Consider the following 23,290-nt stretch of genomic DNA (forward strand, 5'->3'; position numbering starts at 1 on the left):
TAATAAACTGTGGTTTGAGTGACTATGGTTCACATTTCAACTCACTCTCAACAACAGCGTTTTAATTATCTTATATTTTTTGTAAAATTAAACCTAAAAGTTTTAAGGTGACCACCGTTAGTCCTACACAAACACGAAGCCTATATTAAATCCTATTATGCAAATATATAGGCAACATTTTCAGAATGCCAACTTTGGGACTCTGGCGTCATCTAGTGCACAAAGACTAATGGAAATACATATATCCATGATTCTATGTTCGGATGATCAGTAGGCTATAGGCCTACCATACATTTCTTTATTCTTTCAAGACGAAAACTCAAGATGATTTTGAAACACTTTATTGAAATTATAATCAGAAGAAAAACATGATCATAGTAATATAAATCATCTTTCAAAGTTATGAAATATTTAGATTAGAAATGTGTACAAATTTGTAATATGGCCTGAAGTTAGCTGCATGTGCAAGCTGATTAATTTCCGAACACCCTGAACACTGAAATTGAATCTCAATTGTGGTCTACTAAATGAAATAGAAAGAAATAGAAAAATATACTGTATAATATACAAGTCCAATTAGAATCACTTTCACAAAGAAACAGATACAATTAAATCATTGCGGTGATATCAAATACAACTTAAATCTGTATGAATAGAATATAAATGTTGCATTTCAGTAGACATTCAACCCCAAAGATATACCTCGAGAATACTGACATTTTAATCACATGGAAAATAAAAGCAAGCACATTCTAAAGCCTCTGAGTAAGTGGAGATTAATATGAATAAAATTGCATGAATATAAATGTAAGATCGACGAGACTTATATATATAGCTACATTTATAGCTACATTTGGTGACCTCCAGTCATATACAAATGGGTCTCAATTCCATCATGGACTCAATCTCACTCTGATTCAGTAGGTTTCATATATTTCTCATCGGCTGCTGTGGAGTGTGATGTGGGTGGTGGTTTAATTTCTTCAGTGGCGCCATAGGTCAGACAGTACAGGTTCTGGTTCTGTGACTGATCATCCTTCTCTTTGGTCAAGGCGGAGAGGTCCAACACAGCAGGCACGTTCTGGTCCGGCATGTTATGGTAGAGCTGAAAGAGGAGGGACCTTATAGTTATTATAGGAAACTGATATTGGATGAAATATTTTTTTTTCCACTGTTGTGATCAATGGTATTGTTTAATGACAATGTTAATGTATTAAATCAATTGTTACAACATCATCACATGGGTATATTCTGTACTAGACTTTCTGCTAAGTCTAGCAGAAAGAATAGCAACTACTGGATGCAGGCAAACATTATACTAGCGGCTAGACGGCGCAATGCTGAGTGTTAACCCATTTTGACCTGAGATCAGATTCTAAAAATGTCTTCTACACCCTGACAGTTTTCTGAAAAAGCTATGTTTCTATGTCAGTCGATTTTTCAATAGCAGACCTACAAGCTCGTAGTGCGCCACTCGGTGGCGCGCTATGAGCTTGTAGATCTGCTATTTTTCGATAGGTATAGCATAACATAATGCTAACACCAAAAGGGGTTCCCGACCAAAATGGGTCAATTGAACTAAAAATTCACCTCCATGGGTCAATCTTTAAACCCTCAAGATTCAAACTAACACTCAGGATATATATATTTTTTTGTAACCCATTTTTCACCCATGTGTCAATTATCCAATGTGATCCTGGGCTCTACACACCCTCCGCCAACCTGGGGAGAGCAACGGACTTGAACTCATGCTTCCTCATTGCATTGATATTAATTACAGATTGTGCTTTGGGTGAGTCATCTGTAGAAAAGGCTTACCTTCTCTTCCATGACCATTAGTTGGTCGTCCATGAAGCTCACCAGTTTGGAGAACGGAGGCCGGTTGCAAGGCTCCAGGTCCCAGCACATGCACATCATCTCATACCTGGAGCAGCCAATGAATGAAAATTGAGCTCATGCAATTGACATCTGTATTTGAAGAGCTATAAAACCCTTGAGAGTTTAGTGGCTGCTAACAGGCTTTTATCATAATATACGCAGCCATTTCTTGATACACCAGCCCTTGGTTCATAACCTTGGACAACGAGGGATGCCCAGAGTGATAATCTATATATTTCTCACATATCCAGCCTTTCATTCCCTGTTATTAGTCCCTATAGGGCTGATACGGCTAGCTGCCCATTCAACGCAACCTAAAATGCCACTGGACTGTCACAATGTACTGTGTAAGCACCTCAACATGTCAAGCATGGACTAAAATGTACCGCAAAACACAGTTGCGGTTAGTGTGGTATATAGAACTCTGAGGAGATACCAAATTCAGGTGCAAAGGAACCAAAACAACCGAAGTGGAAAACTGTGACCGGCGACAGTTCACAGAACACCAATACCAAATATCAACAGTGGCGAGGCCCGCCGGCAGCACCTTCTTCCTTACGGGAAATACCAAGGAGACTAGCTTTTCATTTATTTCACCTTTTCATTTGTGGGGGCAGTTCCTTGTTGACAGTAATATTAATCTATTTATTAAATTAAAGTGGTGATCAAATGCTATCTTCTTCTCTGGTCAATAACCCATTTTGACCTGAGATCAGATTCTAAAAATGTCTTCTACATCCTGACAGTTTTCTGAAAAAGCTATGTTTCTATGTCAGTCGTTCTTCGATTTAAAAAAAATAGCAGACCTACAAGCTCGTAGCGCGCCACTCGGTGGCGCGCTATGAGCTTGTAGATCTGCTATTTTTCAATAGCTAAAGCATAACATAATGCTAACACCAAAAGGGCTTCCCGCCCAAAAAAATAATAAACAGGGCTATGGGTACATGGGTTTGTGATAAAACCAGACTATCCCCTGCTGGCATTTGTTGTGGCCCTTGGTATGCAACCAATCATTGAGCTGCGGTCCTCGATTGGATAACTTTATGCATGTGTATTTATAACGGTAAATATTCTGATCTGGCTTATATATGCCCTCACATTTCTCTTTATGCATATTTGCTGTTATTCTTCATTTTATCTTTTTCTAAAATGGATATGATAGCATAGTTGTGAGAATAGAATACGTTAGAATTAATTTGGGACAGATTTGATACATGGATCGATAATACTTACACAGACTCTTTGGCATAGTATGGACACTCCATCTTAAACCCTCTCTCAATCATGGAGTAGAATTTGTTGTCCACCTTTACACCAGCATATGGAGTGACACCTGAGGTGGCCAGAGAAATATATATTAAAATATTACTGTATGTTCCCAAGTGTACGTTGTAATCGAGTTTGTCTATGCTTATATTTATTGTTTGGATAATGCTTGAGTCATCTACCGAGAGAGAAGATTTCCCAGAGCAGTATTCCGTAGGCCCAGATGTCACTCTGCATGGTGTACATGCCCTGGAAGATACTCTCTGGAGCCATCCACTTCACAGGCAGACGCACCTAGAGAACAGCACATTTCACATACATGTTGTGTAGAAGCAATGACAGACCGCACCCAGATGTAAATAACAGTGAGTAAACAAATGTACGTAAATGCACATTAACCCCTTTTGGTGTTAGCATTATGTTATGCTTTAGCTATTGAAAAATAGCAGATCTACAAGCTCATAGCGCGCCACCGAGTGGCGCGCTACGAGCTTGTAGGTCTGCTATTTTTGAAAAATCGAAGAACGACTGACATAGAAACATAGCTTTTTCAGAAAACTGTCAGGATGTAGAAGACATTTTTAGAATCTGATCTCAGGTCAAAATGGGTTAAGGGTTATGTTAAGGACCACTTCATCACTTTTCAACCTATCTTCATATAATTGGTCATGTTCATGATAAAATACAAAATAGCAAAAACAAACAAACCAAAACAAAATCTACTCGGTCTGTGTCTCATAGGAGGGCTATGGACAGTTCAGAAACCTGTCTTCCAGTGACATCATCGACGGGGAATCCAAGGTAATCCACGAATGGTGGACCCTATATTGTAACCAAGTTGTAATGCTTTATGGTGTCGTCCACAGTTAACAGTTTTTGTATTGAGTTGTGCTTGAAATGTACCTATTCTGCATACTGTTAATAAATACTTGAATCAATCAATCAATCAATCAATCAATCAATCAATCTATTCCTGAAAAGTTACCATGCTATAATGGAAGCCATCGTTCTCGTGATAATAAAAATCTAAAATGTTTAAAATGTCACTGGAACTGAACTGCCCACAGCCCTCCTATGACACACAGACCAAGTAGGGAAAAAAATGCTATTTTATCATGAACATTAGTGAGGAGGACCGATTATATGAAGATAGGTTGAAAAGTGGTGAAGTCGTCCTTAAGCGAGAGATAAAAAAAGGTCCCTTACGTTTCCTTTCACAACGTAGTTGGAGTCATTGTCGATGTCCCGGGCCAGGCCAAAATCGGCAATCTTCACCAGTCTGCCCTTGGTCACCAAAACATTCCGGGCTGCCAGGTCTCGGTGGATACACTATAACAGGAGCAATGAACAGTTATGGATACACTATAACAGGAGCAATGAACAGTTATGTTGTGGCCCTGTCATTCTTATAGACTGAAGGTTCAATATAACAGGAGCAATGAACAGTTATGTTCAGTTGTGGCCCAGCTGTCATTCTTATAGACTGAAGGTTCAATATAACAGGAGCAATGAACAGTTATGTTCAGTTGTGGCCCAGCTGTCATTCTTATAGACTGAAGGTTCAATATAACAGGAGCAATGAACAGTTATGTTCAGTTGAGGCCCAGCTGTCATTCTTATAGACTGAAGGTTCAATATAACAGGAGCAATGAACAGTTATGTTCAGTTGTGGCCCTGCTGTCATTCTTATAAACTGAAGGTTCAATATAACAGGAGCAATGAACAGTTATGTTGTGGCCCTGTCATTCTTATAGACTGAAGGTTCAATATAACAGGAGCAATGAACAGTTATGTTCAGTTGTGGCCCAGCTGTCATTCTTATAGACTGAAGGTTCAATATAACAGGAGCAATGAACAGTTATGTTCAGTTGAGGCCCTGTCATTCTTATAGACTGAAGGTTCAATATAACAGGAGCAATGAACAGTTATGTTCAGTTGAGGCCCTGTCATTCTTATAGACTGAAGGTTCACTATAACAGGAGCAATGAACAGTTATGTTCAGTTGAGGCCCAGCTGTCATTCTTATAGACTGAAGGTTCAATATAACAGGAGCAATGAACAGTTATGTTCAGTTGTGGCCCTGCTGTCATTCTTATAGACTGAAGGTTCAATATAACAGGAGCAATGAACAGTTATGTTCAGTTGTGGCTCTGTCATTCTTATAGACTGAAGGTTCAATATAACAGGAGCAATGAACAGTTATGTTCAGTTGTGGCCCTGTCATTCTTATAGACTGAAGGTTCAATATAACAGGAGCAATGAACAGTTATGTTCAGTTGTGGCCCTGCTGTCATTCTTATAAACTGAAGGTTCAATATAGAGTGTCGCAGTCCCGCCCCCTACCAGGGCCCAGGAAATTATTCTCCGTTCATTTTCCTTTTCAGAAAGTATTTATTTAAAGACGGTTATGCCGCGGACAAAGCCAACTCTTGTCGTGACAAATCATGACAATAAACACAATGTTTTGGGCCAAACAAAGAATTAGAAAGTAGAAAAAAAACAGCAGGTTACAACATTTTTTTTGTTGTTTTTCTTCTTTGTAATTGTTTGTTTGGTCCAAAATATTGTGTTTATTGTCATGATTTGTCACGACTGGAGTTGGCTTTGTCCGCGGCGTAAACGTCTTTAAATAAATACTTTTTTAAATGTCTATGAGGAAAATGAACGGAGAATCATTTCCTGGGCCATGGTAGGGGGCGGGACTGCGACGCTCTATACACTTGCAGTTTAACCCATTCTGGGCGGGAACCCCTTTTGGTGTTTTAACTAAGCATTATGTTGTACTTTAGCTATTGAAAAATAGCAGATCTACAAGCTCATAGCCACCGAGTGGCGCGCTAATGTGGCACAAATCTTTGAATATTATATTCTTTCAGAAGACTTTTTATTTATTTCGACGTCAGGCCTAAATGGATAAAACACTAATCTCACTACCAGTTTATGTTTTTCATATTGTCTGACTTCTCCCTTCTGTGCTGTTGTCCCAAATCAACAACACAGCGAGACGCCGGGACTGAAGGCAGGCAGCTATAGTGAGAGAGAAACTTAACCCATTTTCGGCGGGAACCCCTTTTGGTGTTTTAAAGCATTATGTTATAATTTAGCTATTGAAAAATAGCAGATCTACAAGCTCATAGCGCGCCACCGAGTGGCGCGCTACGAGCTTGTAGGTCTGCTATTTTTGAAAAATCGTTAAAATGTGGCGCAAATCATTGAATACATATTTCAGAGCGAACATTTTTAACTAAAATATTTGCTTCTGGGAGGGTCCCTGGAACAACATATTTTCAGATGGGGGTCCGTGGCCCAATAGAGAGAATTCTGGGGGTCCTTGACATGAAAAAGGTTGAGCACTACTGACACGGAAAGATAGGTTTTTCAGAAAAATGTTAGGATTTAGAAGCCTTTTTTTTAAATGTGAGAAAGTGAACGAGGAGGGCGGCGCGGAGGGCTTGTTGTTACCATGGATAATATAAAGTACTGTGTGTGTGTGTGTGTGTGTGTGTTTGTGTGTGTGTGTGTGTGTGTGTGTGTGTGTGTGTGTGTGTGTGTGTGTGTGTGTGTGTGTGTGTGTGTGTGTGTGTGTGTGTGTGTGTGTGTGTGTGTGTGTGTGTGTGTGTGTGACTGTGACTGTGGGGGTGTGTGTGTGTGTGTGTGTGTGTGTGTGTGTGTGTGTGTGTGTGTGTGTGTGTGTGTGTGTGTGTGTGTGTGTGTGTGTGTGTGTGTGTGTTCTTACGTTCTTAGAGGCGAGGAACTCCATGCCCTTGGCTACCTGGTAGGCAAAGCTCAGCAGATCGTTGTATGTGAGGACATGTAGGTCTTCTGGCTGATCTCCTGACTCCACATACAGCATGAGGCTCTCTGAGTCTGAATTAAAAACAAGGATCAGTTGAGTTACTGCAATACATCGTTTCTCTAGTTTTGAGGTTCAAATTCATCTGTTAATTAACCACATTAACCAGGCTGACCCTGTTTTATGTGTTATTATAGGTAAACATAAAAAGGAACATTCAATCAAAAATAGCCTAGCAACAATAGCAGAACTACAAGCTCACAACACATCACAATCATATTAAGTGGATGATATTGTAAAATGTGTAAATGACCTTCAGTCATGTTGTCCATGGGAGAGGAGTTCAGGTTGAGGGGAGCCAGGCCGGGGTACATAGGCACATAATGGTTTCCATCTGGTTTCTGGAATTCACTATTAAGGCAAAGACAGTAAAGGTTTAGTCCATCCCATAGATTACATCGACTTAAATGATCATATTCAGACACCCCCCCCCCCCCCCCCCCACACACACACACACCCCCACAGTCACACACACACACACACACACACACACACACACACACACACACACACACACACACACACACACACACACACACACACACACACACCCACAGTCACACACACAGACACACACACACACACACACACACACACACACACACACACACACACACACACACACACACACACACAGTCACAGTCACACACACGCGCACACACACACACACCAAGGTTTGTACCCAGAACTTTTCTCGGGCAGGTTGTACAGGTTGCTGAAACGGTCCTTGTTGAAGGCGTCAGTCAGAGACTTGTGGTAGAGGTCCCTGTTGTTCTTCAGGTAGTTCAACAAGTCTCCATTACAACAGTACTGGAAGATCAGGTATGTGGGCCCTATAAGACAACCAGACAGATTGTGTTTACTATTTATTATAAAAAATAATAATATTAACCCATTTAGGCCTGACAGAATGAAAATATATATTCAAAGATTTGTGCCGCATTTTTACGATTTTTCAAAAATAGCAGAACTACAAGCTCGTAGCGCGCCACTCGGTGGCGCGCTATGAGCTTGTAGATCTGCTATTTTTCAAGTAGTTAAAACACCAAAAGGGGTTCCTGTCCAGAATGGGATAATAATAATAATAATAATAATGAGAAATATAATATATAGGGGGACCTACATTTTACTTATGAAACAGCGTTTGTTAATTTTAGGGAGTAAAAAAATAAGCCATAATATATTTACAAATGTCACACAAAAAGTGCTTGTTCTTAAACACATTTGAAGAGCAGTCTGTTGTATTTCGTTGATGGTCCTGATTGGCAGTTACTCGTTGTAAATGTACTGTTGCCTGCCTAGTAGTGCCTACAGTCATTGGGTCTGGTACCTGAGCCAGTGCATGCCCCCAGCAGGTTGACGATGTTGCTATGGTGACCAACGTGAGTCAGCATCTTCAGTTCTGACATCAGAGCCTCCTTCTCCTCTGCCTGGTGTTTCTCTGCAGAACCAAAGCACCACATCAGCGTGACTTACTGTATATCTAAACACCATCTTAAAAGGTTACACGTGGTATGAGCATCTCAAACACTGACCTTTGAGCATCTTGACAGCCACCTCCTGTGAGACCCCAGGCTTGTCGATGCCATAGGCTGTAGCTTGGAGCACCATGCCAAAGGCCCCAGCGCCCAGCTCTTTCCCTTGGTAACAGACATACAGCATAATGTAAGCATCGTGAGGCTATTTATAACTCTATTCCAAAGGGTATATTGTCTTAAAGAAAACAGTTTTTATGGTAGAGAAAGATTCAATGTAAAAGAAAATATTGTCTGGCAACTGTCATTATAGAGCGTCGCAGTCCCGCCCCCTTTCATGACGACGCCAAGCCCAGGAAATAGTTCCCAATGCATTTTTCCCATAGACATTTCAAAACGTATTTATTTAAAGACCTGCGTCGTACAAAGCCAACTCTTGTCGTGACAAATCATGACAACAAACACAATATTTTGGACCAAACAAATAATTACAAAGAAGAAAAACAACAAAAAAAAGTGTTGTAACCTGCCATTTTCTTCTTCTTTCTAATTATTTGTTCAGCCCGAAAAATTGTGTTTGTTGTCATGATTTGTCACGACAAGAGTTGTCTTTGTCCGCGGCGTAAACGTCTTTAAATAAATACTTTCTGAAATGTCTATGAGGAAAATGAACGGGGATTTCTTTTCCGGGTCTCTCGAGGGACTGCAGGACTGCGGGACTGCGACGCTCTATTGCATTAGTTGTCTAACAAATCAGGGCAGACTCTGCATGACTGCACATCACCACCAGGCAGCAAAGACATTCATTCTGCATTCATTAGACGTTACTGTAACAGTCATACCCAATTCTAGGTTTTCCCTGGGAAACTCCCATTTCTGGTCATATTGAAAGTCCTTGAAGTTGATGTAAATGTAGTCGTTGTCATTAGGCCCAACCATCTGGATCATCTGCATCTGGCTCTTGTACTGAGGTTTCTATTGAGAAGAGTTTTGGTGCAATCAGTTTGAGGCAGCGTTTGGTGTAATGAGTGTGTGTGTGTGTGTGTTGTGGTGGCGAAAATGCATATAAACACTATGGTATTGATTAATTTAATGTAGCCGACTAGTAGATGATAGTTAACACTCTAATTACCACCTGTTCTTCACTGACCAACTCATTAGAGACTGCTGACTCATGTAAACCTATTTCAAACTGTGTGAGTTAACTATAGAATAGAGTCCATTTAAGGCATGACCATCTCTTGTTACTCCTGAAACTCTGTACACTGCTGAAAGTATAAAATATGTGTAGGACATGTGTGTGAGGAGTGTTGGGGGAAGCTCTGGAGGGAGACACTAGTCTCTCTCTGGTGTGATGACATATACAATAAAAGAATGGAGTTCGAATCCTGATGGTTGAGTCCTGCTTCTTCCTGATGTTGTTTACTTACTAATAGTAATATCAAAAGCTGCCATTACAGTGTGTGTGTGTGTGTGTGTGTGTGTGTGTGTGTGCGTGCGCGTGCGTGCGTGCGTGCGTGCGTGCGTGCGTGCGTGCGTGTGTAAATTATGTTTTTTTCTTTACAGGTGCATACCTTCTTCTTCACAAAGTACATGAGTACAATAATCACTGCTGTCAAAGCGCATACCAGGAGAATACTGCATGCTTTCAGGACTGTGGTGTTGTTGTCCACATTACCCACACCTGAAAGAAGCAGAGCCACAAAACAGCTATTTACAGTTGGGTGCCACCGATATTGTCCCTTATCATTTGACCCATTTAGGCCTGACCTCAAAATTAAAAAAAAATCCTTCTAAATCCTCCAGTTTTCTGAATTAAATATTTTCACGATTTTTCAAAAATAGCAGACCTACAAGCTCGTAGCGCGCCACTCGGTGGCGCGCTATGAGCTTGTAGATCTGCTATTTTTCAATAGCTAAATTATATCATAATGTTTAAAACACCAAAAGGGGTTCCCGCCCAAAATGGGTTAACTGTCCTTTTACGCAGATCACGCAAACCTCAGCAAAAAGAAAAGGACAATATCGATGGCCTCCAACTGTATGACCACCACTTTCTAAACAGCACTCATCGTAGTAGCTGATAGGTATTTTGGGACTTGTTTGTGAATGAGTGCCCTGTGCCCTGCAATAATCATGAATCGTTACATATGCCCTATGCCTTTGTATCTTCATGCCCTGTATCCTACTGATTTTAATTCTCCCCCAGCCAGCGTGTATTATTGTTTTCTCCTGTTTGCCAAAACACCCAGCGTGTCTGTGAAAAACATGTTTTTGCCCTTGAGTTTGTATGCTCCCGTAGCAGACAAGCCGTCTCCCTTTAACGTTTACTAGTCTCCAACTAACTTGACTAGAATCCAGTTATGGACTACAATTCACCCTTAAACTACATATCCCATTCCTTATGCTTCCTGGTTTTGGTTTTGATAGGAAGTGAGTCAAGTGACATGTGTACATCTCTTGGTTGATAGCTCTGCTATCGAAGTATTACAGTACAGTCCTTCCTTATTATCATTATTAATTAGGGTAATTATAAATTTACATAACAGTAGCACAGTAAATACATAAACAAATTCCAATGCAAAACACACGTCTCTCACCTTTGGACGGTTGTTGCTTTGGAGGTTCATAGTACATTAACTTATCACTGCACCGAGTGCCTAGGGAATTGGTGAGGCAAAACCTAACATAGTGGCCTTCATTCTGTTTGATTAGAGAGCTGCTCAGCTTCTTGTTGCAGCGCAGATCTGAGTCTTCTTTGGTGGCGTGTGGTATCTCTGTCCAGAAAGTGGATTCTGGCTGACAGCTGTAAAAAGGAGACAAAGCAGGTTAATGTTCTCATACCTTCTACGACTCACTCTGCGACAGCGGCGCCTCATCATGGCCTGCTCGCTTTGCCTAAACAAATGGCAACTAAAAAATACGGGGAAGCAGCGTTTTGCGTGGAACAAACTCCCACTGTACCTTCGACAGGCAGCCTCTGTAGACATTTTTAAAGCGCAGCTCAAGACCCACTTCTACACTCTTGCTTTTAATTGATCTTTTAATTTTTTGTTATTCATGTCCTCACTGTATTGCATTACTGCTCTTGTTTTTTAATGTTTATGCCTTGCTTTTCTTTTCTTTTCTTTCTCCATTGCTCTGTAAAGCACTTTGAGCTGCATTTTATGTCATGAAAGGTGCTATACAAATAAAGTTTTATTATTATTATTATTATTATTATCTCTATGGTATGGCCTGAGATAACTGTTGACAAAAAGTGCTAACAGTGTTACAATGTATAAGCAGAGGATGATTTGGATTTGGCGGAGGAAGGGGAAGTTTTGAATCTACTTGTGCTGCCTGACAGCCAGGAGGAAGAAGAAACCGAAAAGGAAGGAAACATTTATCTGACAGCATCTGCGACCTTTCATTTTTTTCTGAAGTCTGCAACGGTCCTCTGCTACATGTTTTTGACTCTTGTTGTGCACAACATAAATTGCCCTTAAAGGAGTAGTTCACCCAATTCATGAGATTCTTTTTGTTTTTTGTCACATTCCTGAGCCAATAATCTGATGCCCGGCAGGAGACGGAGAAAAAGAGTCTCCTTATTAGCTTAGGACTGCGACAAAAACAAAAACAATATCGATCAATTCAAGGCTTCATGGGGTGTGTAATTGATAGAAAATAAGTCAACCAGTGTGTTGAAGTTTAGTTTATATCCCCTGCGTGTGTATTCCAGTAAAGTAATACCCTCTGACCTCCTGGGTAGTGCTGGGGAAAAGTAATACCCTCTGACCTGCTGGGCAGCACTGGGGAAAAGTAATACCCTCTGACCTGCTGGGCAGCACTGGGGAAAAGTAATACCCTCTGACCTGCTGGGCAGCGCTGGGGAAAAGTAATACCCTCTGACCTGCTGGGCAGCGCTGGGGAAAAGTAATACCCTCTGACCTGCTGGGCAGCACTGGGGAAAAGTAATACCCTCTGACCTGCTGGGCAGCACTGGGGAAAAGTAATACCCTCTGACCTGCTGGGCAGCACTGGGGAAAAGTAATACCCTCTGACCTGCTGGGCAGCACTGGGGAAAAGTAATACCCTCTGACCTGCTGGGTAGCACTGGGGAAAAGTAATACCCTCTGACCTGCTGGGCAGCACTGGGGAAAAGTAATACCCTCTGACCTGCTGGGCAGCACTGGGGAAAAGTAATACCCTCTGACCTGCTGGGTAGCGCTGGGGTAAAGTAATACCCTCTGACCTGCTGGGCAGCGCTGGGGAAAAGAAGTAATACCCTCTGACCTGCTGGGCAGCACTGGGGAAAAGTAATACCCTCTGACCTGCTGGGCAGCATTGGGGAAAAGTAATACCCTCTGACCTGCTGGGTAGCGCTGGGGAAAAGTAATACCCTCTGACCTGGGTAGCACTGGGGAAAAGTAATACCCTCTGACCTGCTGGGCAGCACTGGGGAAAAGTAATACCCTCTGGCCTGCTGGGCAGCACTGGGGAAAAGTAATACCCTCTGACCTGCTGGGTAGCACTGGGGAAAAGTAATACCCTCTGACCTGGGTAGCACTGGGGAAAAGTAATACCCTCTGACCTGCTGGGTAGCACTGGGGAAAAGTAATACCCTCTGACCTGCTGGGTAGCACTGGGGAAAAGTAATACCCTCTGACCTGCTGGGCAGCACTGGGGAAAAGTAATACCCTCTGACCTGCTGGGTAGCACTGGGGAAAAGTAATACCCTCTGACCTGCTGGGTAGCACTGGGGAAAAGTAATACCCTCTGACCTGCTGGGTAGCACTGGGGAAAAGTAATACCCTCTGACCTGCTGGGCAGCACTGGGGAAAAGTAATACCCTCTGACCTGCTGGGTAGCACTGGGGAAAAGTAATACCCTCTGACCTGCTGGGCAGCACTGGGGAAAAGTAATACCCTCTGACCTGCTGGGTAGCACTGGGGAAAAGTAATACCCTCTGACCTGCTGGGCAGCACTGGGGAAAAGTAATACCCTCTGACCTGCTGGGCAGCACTGGGGGAAAGTAATACCCTCTGACCTGCTGGGCAGCACTGGGGGAAAGTAATACCCTCTGACCTGCTGGGCAGCACTGGGGGAAAGTAATACCCTCTGACCTGCTGGGTAGCACTGGGGGAAAGTAATACCCTCTGACCTGCTGGGCAGCACTGGGGGAAAGTAATACCCTCTGACCTGCTGGGCAGCACTGGGGAAAAGTAATACCCTCTGACCTGCTGGGCAGCGCTGGGGAAAAGTAATACCCTCTGACCTGCTGGGTAGCGCTGGGGTAAAGTAATACCCTCTGACCTGCTGGGCAGCGCTGGGGAAAAGAAGTAATACCCTCTGACCTGCTGGGCAGCACTGGGGAAAAGTAATACCCTCTGACCTGCTGGGCAGCATTGGGGAAAAGTAATACCCTCTGACCTGCTGGGTAGCGCTGGGGAAAAGTAATACCCTCTGACCTGGGTAGCACTGGGGAAAAGTAATACCCTCTGACCTGCTGGGCAGCACTGGGGAAAAGTAATACCCTCTGGCCTGCTGGGCAGCACTGGGGAAAAGTAATACCCTCTGACCTGCTGGGTAGCACTGGGGAAAAGTAATACCCTCTGACCTGGGTAGCACTGGGGAAAAGTAATACCCTCTGACCTGCTGGGTAGCACTGGGGAAAAGTAATACCCTCTGACCTGCTGGGTAGCACTGGGGAAAAGTAATACCCTCTGACCTGCTGGGCAGCACTGGGGAAAAGTAATACCCTCTGACCTGCTGGGTAGCACTGGGGAAAAGTAATACCCTCTGACCTGCTGGGTAGCACTGGGGAAAAGTAATACCCTCTGACCTGCTGGGTAGCACTGGGGAAAAGTAATACCCTCTGACCTGCTGGGTAGCACTGGGGAAAAGTAATACCCTCTGACCTGCTGGGTAGCACTGGGGAAAAGTAATACCCTCTGACCTGCTGGGTAGCACTGGGGAAAAGTAATACCCTCTGACCTGCTGGGTAGCACTGGGGAAAAGTAATACCCTCTGACCTGCTGGGCAGCACTGGGGAAAAGTAATACCCTCTGACCTGCTGGGCAGCACTGGGGGAAAGTAATACCCTCTGACCTGCTGGGCAGCACTGGGGGAAAGTAATACCCTCTGACCTGCTGGGCAGCACTGGGGGAAAGTAATACCCTCTGACCTGCTGGGTAGCACTGGGGGAAAGTAATACCCTCTGACCTGCTGGGCAGCACTGGGGGAAAGTAATACCCTCTGACCTGCTGGGCAGCACTGGGGGAAAGTAATACCCTCTGACCTGCTGGGTAGCACTGGGGGAAAGTAATACCCTCTGACCTGCTGGGCAGCACTGGGGGAAAGTAATACCCTCTGACCTGCTGGGCAGCACTGGGGGAAAGTAATACCCTCTGACCTGCTGGGTAGCACTGGGGAAAAGTAATACCCTCTGACCTGCTGGGTAGCACTGGGGAAAAGTAATACCCTCTGACCTGCTGGGTAGCACTGGGGAAAAGTAATACCCTCTGACCTGCTGGGTAGCGCTGGGGAAAAGTAATACCCTCTGACCTGCTGGGTAGCGCTGGGGAAAAGTAATACCCTCTGACCTGCTGGGCAGCACTGGGGAAAAGTAATACCCTCTGACCTGCTGGGCAGCACTGGGGAAAAGTAATACCCTCTGACCTGCTGGGCAGCATTGGGGAAAAGTAATACCCTCTGACCTGCTGGGCAGCACTGGGGAAAAGTAATACCCTCTGACCTGCTGGGCAGCACTGGGGAAAAGTAATACCCTCTGACCTGCTGGGTAGCATTGGGGTAAAGTAATACCCTCTGACCTGCTGGGTAGCATTGGGGTAAAGTAATACCCTCTGACCTGCTGGGTAGCACTGGGGAAAAGTAATACCCTCTGACCTGCTGGGCAGCGCTGGGGAAAAGTAATACCCTCTGACCTGCTGGGCAGCACTGGGGAAAAGTAATACCCTCTGACCTGCTGGGTAGCACTGGGGAAAAGTAATACCCTCTGACCTGCTGGGCAGTGCTGGGGAAAAGTAATACCCTCTGACCTGCTGGGTAGCACTGGGGAAAAGTAATACCCTCTGACCTGCTGGGCAGTGCTGGGGAAAGACCTACCTGTCATTGGCCAGAGAGCAGGACATCCAAGTCATGTTCACTGGGACAGGACTTACAGCCTCACAGGAGCAGCTCAGAGCATTCTGGTCACAGTGGCAATTGATCAATGATTCATCTGAAATGAAGGTAAAGTCAGTGAATTGACTGACATGTAATAGATATTATTGTATGCAAGTTGTATTTATTCCAGAAGAAAGAATACACGCACGCACACGCACGCACGCACGCACGCACGCACACACACACACACACACTTTTCTGATGAATTGAAAATGGAGGAACCTATAGTGCTTTTCGGTTTCGTCCTCAAAGTAGCAGTTTTTGTATTGACTTTCGTTTGAAATGTACCCATTCTACATACTGTGAATCAATCAAATCAATCAATCAATCCATCTTACCCGCCACACACACTGACATGACCTTTGTTTCTGTTTTTCTGCCTGCCTTCAGGTGTAATTTATATTCTCCAGATTTGTTTTGATGACACAGCTTCAGAGTTCTGAGGAAAGAGCCATGTACACACACCTGTTTGATTATACACCCCAGATCATTGACTTATTCTTTAGTTACTGTATGCAAAGCAACATATTGATGTATGTTTCTTTCATCCAGCCATCCATTCCTTCATCCTAAACCTCTCTGACCCAAAATTACAGGAACTAGTTAGTTTACTTTTCCAATGAATTCTAAAACTGTACTTCTTTAAATGTCCCCTTGCATAGTCTCAGTAAGAAGCACTTTGAGTTAATGACCTGTTCTTCCATAGCCGTGTGGGCCTGACACAGTCAGTCTTGTTGTTTTCTGTGTCCTCCCAGGCACAATTCTGAAGTACAGGGTGAGAGGAGACATCGGCCTGTAAGCAGAAGGGTGTGTCCTTGACCGATATGGTTTTGTTGTTCTCCACCTGAACAAAGAGGAACTCCTCATCTGAGGACACACAAGAAATGCAACATGTGACAACTCTGTTCTATGTCATCTTCAGGGATAATTTATATTCCATTCCTTTGTCTCGCACTGGCATAGGATTGCATTCTCTGTATTGTCAACAATGTGGGAAATGGATACCCGCCACCAACCAAATGCTGCATGGTTAATTTAGCCAGTGTGTGAGTTCTACACTGTAGAGTAGACTAGACTATTGGGGAAACTCAAAGGCAAGTTCAACAACTTGAATAGCAATGTTGAACTTTGGTAGATTGGTAGGGTTTTGCTACCTGGGCTGTAATTCAAATATGCATCGGCTTTTATCTGTTGATTCTGTTCTAGTGCTCCATGAGCAAGGAAACGGAAGTAGTGATATGTTCCTTTCTCCGTTCACTTGGAACACGTCTCAAAATCATACTTTTAGCTCAAACCAATGCAAACTAATGCAAACAATGCAGATTCTGCCGATATATAAAAAAAGAGGTAGTCGTTATATTTTTTCCAGATTCTTCTTTTAAGAGAGTAATGAATAAGTAATGACTATATACCAGTATATCTGTATAGTATGTATATGTATATAAAATGATCCATCTAATATCTGACCTAAAACACCATGACCATTATGGCAAATGATAAGGGTTCATGACATCTTGAAATGAGGAATGTATTTCTACAAACCCAGGACTTGAACACGGACAGATTTGGTTCTGGCTTGTGTCTTGCAGGTATACGTTCCACTGTGGTTTTCAGTAACAGAGTCAATGAACAGGTAGCGCATTATGCTGTAATCATGCATATCATCGGCTATGCAAATCTAAAGGGAAAAGACAGTGTTGCATTAAAACCTTGGGATTGGGAAATTAGGAAGAATGGAGGCCGGAATGTTATGATATTTTTAGGTGCAGAATTGTCGGTTTGATTTGTAAAAGAAACATTTTGTTAATGACTTAAGCCTTTGACTTAATTTGACTTAATACTTTATGACAAATGGCGAAAGAACATATGTCATGTTAATGTGGTTAATGTATATATTTGTTCATGATATTGTCAATTGTGATATCAAACAAATATCAGACATATCAGACATTTATTTAATTAATTCAGTCTGACCAAAAGCAGGGTTAAAAAACAAGAACACAGGTGATACACAAATTATGACCAGTAGGATACCAAACCCAGCGGCATGGATTCCCCCCTATATCCTTCTCAGCAAATGGAACCCTCCAGAACTCTATTGAGTTCACGTGACAGAGCACAAGAGAAACTGCTGATACATGGTACAATAGTTACTGTACCTCCTCCATGTTGTTCCCAAAACATGGTGCTGTGCTGCTAGTTATTATTTGACCGTTTCTATCCCACTCTATTGGTGCTTCCACCAAGGCTGCGGTTTTGCAGCGAAGCAGCAGGGGTTGACCAGGGCTGAGAGTCACACGCAGAGGCTCTTCATCTGGCCTCCAATCACTATCCATGTCTGAAAGACAAGCAGCCAAGTGGCTCATGTCAAAAACAAAATCCAGAGAAAAGTACGCACATCTACAAAAAACTTTCAGGTGCTGAACAAAAAGATACGTACAGGAGGGAGGAGAAATTGAGCATATTGTAAATAATATGGATTGTTTTTGACATGAGAAGGAGAAGTAGTCCGCACACTTTTTGTAGCTACCACAAGAAATGTATTTATTAGGTGATGGTCGTCGTCATACCTGACGAAGACCCATAAGGGGTCGAAACGTTGTCATCACCTAATAAATACATTTCCTGTGGTAGCTACAAAAAGTGTGCGGACTACTTCTCCTTCTCATGTCAAAAACAATCCATATTATTTACAATATGCTCAATTTCTTTCCCCTTTGCCCTTCCTTGCCACTGCAGAAGAAGAACATTAATTTTGCCGTGTACAGTAGGTCCAATGTTTTAACCAATTTAATGTTTTAACCAATTTAATTTATGTATGTAATGTATCCCAAAACAGTGTCAAACACATGCTTCGAAAGTGACCCAGAGTATAATACTCACAAACCACTAACACATACTGTATAACTGTAAACTATATGCTGTATTATACTGCATATGGACACGTCTAATTGATATTGTGTGTGTGTGTGTGTGTGTGTGTGTGTGTGTGTGTGTGTGTGTGTGTGTGTGTGTGTGTGTGTGTGTGTGTGTGTGTGTGCGCGCGCGTGTGATTGTGTCTAGATGTGTCTAGTCTAGATGTGATGAATTAAATGTGTGAGCAAATGGAAAACCAACCATCAAAAAATAATTAATCTTTATTTAAAAAAGGATATATATACATATGTTGCATTAGGCATATTGCCGTTAGAATTTTATACAACCATGATTATTGTAATGTTATTGACTAACTGCATTACCATAGTCATACAGCTGGGAGCATTCTTTCCCCTCTGTGTTGGAGGCACAACACATCACCGTTGTTTCGACATATCTTATGCTTTTAATGGTGCTCTCTGCCGTTCCGTTGTTTAAATCAAGATTCTCCCCATCAACACCACCGCTGTTGAATAAGACACATTTCATGGTTCATTACATGGGAGAGTGATGAAATATGAATATTTTTCTTTAAAAGATTAATATTAACAGACAATAAATTAAATACAATTGTCCGGATTTTGCGGGCAAATATTATGTGTGATGCCTTTCCCAGACCTCTGCAAGTCTTTGGACCATTTGAGTGTAGGCTTGGGACAGCCGGATGAGACGCACAGGAACAGCACAGAACGCCCTCTAGATTTTGGGGCTTTCAGTTTCAACTTTGGTATCATGGGGCTTTCTGGAATGTGAAATGTTACATTACGGCAAACATGGTCCATCATAGGTTACTACGTTTTCTTTCAGCATTTAAAACTCTAACATGATGACATGTGATGACATGACATGATGACATGATGTCATGTGTGCTTGCTGAGCAACAATATACAGTAGTAAATTAGTGAAGGAAAAATTTAAGCCTTGGTGACAAGGTATCATGCATGTGAGCATATATTAGGCTTGAGCGAGACAAACGCTGATACTTACTGTGCACATTGAGAACATTGAGATGTATAATCAGGAAGGATTTGATGCCATCGGTTGTTTCCCATTTCAATGTATATTCCCCAGTATCCCTCTCCGAAAGTGGCGGTAGGATGTTTTCATAACTCCCTTTGCTGCAAGAAGATGCTGTTGTCATGGCAGTCGAAGCATAGCATGCATGCACGCGCGCATGCACGCACGCACACGCACGTGCACACACACACACACACACACACACACACACACACACACACACACACACACACACACACACAGTCACACACACACACACACACACACACACACACACACACACACACACACACACACACACACACACACACACTTACATTGTCAGTGCAGGATTCATTCCTTGGCTCCACTTGCAGGCAGGATCTCCAGAGAAGTTTTGTAGGACGATTTTGAGATTTTTACCAGCACACACATCCACATTACCAGAGGTATTCGGATGAAGATAGAGTACCTGAAATACAAGCCTTACCTGGTCATCATCCTAAATTCATTATTATTCAGTGTGATTTTAAAATCCTATTCAATATTGTTGATAGGTGTATTTTGCTACAGTGTTCACTGTATTTAGCTATAGCTACATAATAATGGGAACATGTTTGGCATTTTGGATTATTGAATAGACAACACAGAAATAAAGCTGCAAGAAGTGATGACCGCGTGCCACACACCACAAAAGAGAAAGCATCTGTAATGATGGTACTGTATGTGGATTCTGCACACTATGTCTACACACAAGAAAACTGTATCTGTAGTGAAATGACTGCAAGTGTCTCCTTTAAAAAGGGGAAGTCAAGCTTGAACTGGTCTCAGTAAACTTTTTAAATAGTACATTGTCAAAGTTCTGCTTTCAAATGTTAGGCTACCTGTACATATTCCTTATGTGAACTCATTGTGCATTTTGTGTATACTGGTACATTACATTACATTACATTACAGTCATTTAGCAGACGCTTTTATCCAAAGCGACTTACAATAAGTGTATTCAACATAGGTAGGGAACAAAAACTACTAATCACCAGAAGTCTTTAGTGCATTTTCTGCAAAAACAAGCAACCAAGAGTATACCTAGCGCTAAGGTAAAAGTGCAATATATCAGCTACCTATTTCCTTAACCGGATGAGACAAAATAGCTAAATCAAATGAGCATGAGCTAAAACAATTAAGTGTATCGACTAAACAAGATCCTGGTAGATATATAAACATTTATGTGTTACAATTCCATGATGTGCTTAAAGCACAGCGTGGAATAAAAATACAGTATGTTTTGGTGATAATTAACACCAAAACATACTGCATTTTTATTTTCCCAATTTTAGATGTTGCGACTTAATTTCCCCCATGTCTCAGTCACTAACAGCCACTGTTGTTAGTGACTGTCTAGGGAGGGTGGTGTAGACTCTGAAGAGTGTTAGACAATCATGGGTCTCATCATGGTATGGAGCTGTGAGACGCTAATTACTCTGTGTTGACTGCTAAAAACCGTGAGATAATCATATTGCTTATTATCCACTGTTTTTATTCTTTTTTTTAAAGATATTTTTGCTGCTTTTTGCCTTTATTGATAGATTAACAGTAGTTTGACAGGAAAGGGGGAGAGAGATGGGGGGGAAGACACGCAGCAATGGTTGTCAGGATCGAGACTCGAACCCGTGACACGCTGTCAGGATTACCAGCCGTGCCTGGAGTGCTCGGCCGGCCCAGGCCCCACTGTTTTTATTCTGCTTCATGTATTTTATTCTCTCTATTGTGGTGGCTACTTGGTTCCGTTAGGGTGGTACACCAGTAGACCATACTGATGCCACACCTTAGTCTGTGAGGAACGGCATTTCGTGCAGCCGTATTGTATGTGTATGAATAACAATAAATTGTACTTGATTTTTCCCCCCTCTTGAAATATGTTTATTCCTGAATGAGGTCAAATGTGTTCTGTTTATTATTGCTTGTAAAATAGATGATTCAGGGAAGACCTCGAAAACACAACATCGGTTTTGTGCATAATAATAAATAGGGTACAGTATATATACAGTACATATTGCATACTGTATCTGTGAACAAAACATTGATCTGAAAGGCGGTTACCTGCTGGCAGGGTAAACAGGACAGATTCTGGACTGCATCTCTGTCGAAACCATCAACTGTGACAGCCCACAGCAGGAGCACAGCTTGAAAGACAGGAAACTTTATCAGCTACTTTACTCTTGAATTTGTCTCTTGAATATTTACATACCATAATATGTTTAGGGTGTTGCGCAAACGCTTATAAAGTGAGACGCTAAATTACATGGGACTAAAATAACTTGGGTTATTAGTTGAACTAATAACAGTTCAACTTCTTCTACACAGTATCAAAAATGGTTTCATTATGTAAACTTAAACTGTGTTTTAATGCAGAAGTAAGTAGGCTACAGTATACCATAATTGCAAATTCATGTGCTGTATGGGTTTACGTAAGTATCATTCCTTCTAGTCTATGTATCTGTTCTGACTCTTTGGCATATACTTCTATTCATCTTTGGAATATGTTTGCCACTATTGATATGTCCAAAACCTTTGAGTCCATTCAAGCTTTCTAAATAGGACTAGCTAAATGTTTTAATAATTTAGTTCAAGTTATAGTAGCAGCATGCAGTAGCCTAGTAGTAGTAGTAGTAGTAATAACAGCAATAATAACAATAAGAAACTGCTTTGATACAAAAGCAGGATACAAATAAATAAATAACAATAGAGCCATATCAAATTGAGGTAAATTCAAGAACAAGTTAAAACAAGAACACAAAGCGAAAACTCAGTACAGAGAAAACAGAAAGATATTGAAAGAAATATGGTGGAACAGATGAACAATCTATACATGAATTCATCTAATTGTAAATAGGCTATACAAATAAGACAATAAAAGCAATAAAAAGACCACCCAATCAAATCAAGATTCAAACGAGTCATACTGATTAAATAAGCAAATCTAGAAACCTACTGAAATCAGTCATCCAGCACAATCGTGAAAGAAAAAATAATAAGTAGCCTAATATACATAAATTCAAGTGTAGCCTATAGGCTATGCATCATCTTGGAAAACACGATAATTAAATATGCTGCTAAAATCAGGCTTTAAATTCAGCCAAAACAATTTGCAAATAACAATTCAGCCATTTATCAGACGTTCTTCTTATCCACGACCCCAATGAAGCATCAGTTGCATTGCAATTATTGTATTGGTATATGCAATAGGAACGATCGGACTCACCGATGAGTGTCCCCTTTCCCCGCATTGCAAAAACTTCTGTCGCTTTCTTTGTCACATAGTCAAAGCCCAAAGGATGGATGGCCCCAAGAAATTATCAATAATTATGATTGCGCGACGACGAATGCGTGCCTTTATAAAGAAGGGAAGTTGCAATAGTGATGTCATCAAGTTAATTGGGCCTATAGTTAGTTAACAACTCTTTTAAAAAAAGAAAAAAAAGAAAACCTCATGTCACTTATGTGAAAGGGGAAACGGGAGTGAAATAAAGTCAAGGCACTCTGTAGGCGTATGACATTCAGTCATTTCAATGTAGCATATGTAGGCCTATGATTTTTCTTTTTAAATGTCATATTTATTTTATATATTATTTGTTCACGGGTTCGAAATTTCGAACCTATTTCAAATATTTCAAACCTCCTATTTCAAATGTATTAAAATATAGTAAAATTTAAACATTTTACTATTATTTCAATCTT

The 23,290-nt window shown here is 41.8% G+C and overlaps 1 protein-coding gene across 2 annotated transcripts; it reads right to left on the minus strand.

Annotated features, from left to right (window-relative positions):
* Positions 1-331: 331 nt before the first annotated feature.
* On the minus strand, positions 332-23,252 carry LOC306913392 (receptor-type tyrosine-protein kinase FLT3-like). 2 transcript variants are annotated; one of them, XM_079490001.1, is made up of 24 exons: positions 22,815-23,252; positions 21,653-21,735; positions 19,891-20,024; positions 19,544-19,674; positions 19,175-19,298; positions 18,880-19,022; positions 17,800-17,978; positions 17,183-17,318; positions 16,333-16,507; positions 15,979-16,079; positions 15,581-15,695; positions 11,074-11,279; positions 10,048-10,157; positions 9,316-9,448; positions 8,534-8,638; positions 8,329-8,439; positions 7,681-7,831; positions 7,251-7,348; positions 6,881-7,011; positions 4,351-4,473; positions 3,327-3,438; positions 3,112-3,211; positions 1,819-1,924; positions 332-1,105 (listed from the first exon to the last, which is right to left on the minus strand). In XM_079490001.1, exons 1-24 carry the CDS (start codon positions 22,837-22,839, stop codon positions 908-910), a joined length of 3,030 nt encoding a protein of 1,009 aa, XP_079346127.1. In that variant the 5' UTR covers positions 22,840-23,252; the 3' UTR covers positions 332-907. The 2 variants fall into 2 exon arrangements, with proteins under 2 accessions (XP_079346127.1, XP_079346126.1); XM_079490000.1 differs by having other exon boundaries at positions 7,669-7,831.
* Positions 23,253-23,290: the final 38 nt, after the last annotated feature.

Source organism: Electrona antarctica, assembly GCF_951216825.1.
Source record: "Electrona antarctica genome assembly, chromosome: 20".
Lineage (NCBI taxonomy): Eukaryota > Metazoa > Chordata > Actinopteri > Myctophiformes > Myctophidae > Electrona > Electrona antarctica.

Coding starts and splice junctions, on each gene's coding strand:
- LOC306913392 (XM_079490000.1), bottom strand. CDS start 22,839: ATGCGGGGAAAGGGGACACTCATCG. Junction 19,023..19,174: donor TGGTCCAAAGACTTGCAGAG/GTCTGGGAAAGG, acceptor CTTATTCAACAG/CGGTGGTGTTGATGGGGAGA. Junction 3,439..4,350: donor ACTACGTTGTGAAAGGAAAC/GTAAGGGACCTT, acceptor GCTGTTCTCTAG/GTGCGTCTGCCTGTGAAGTG.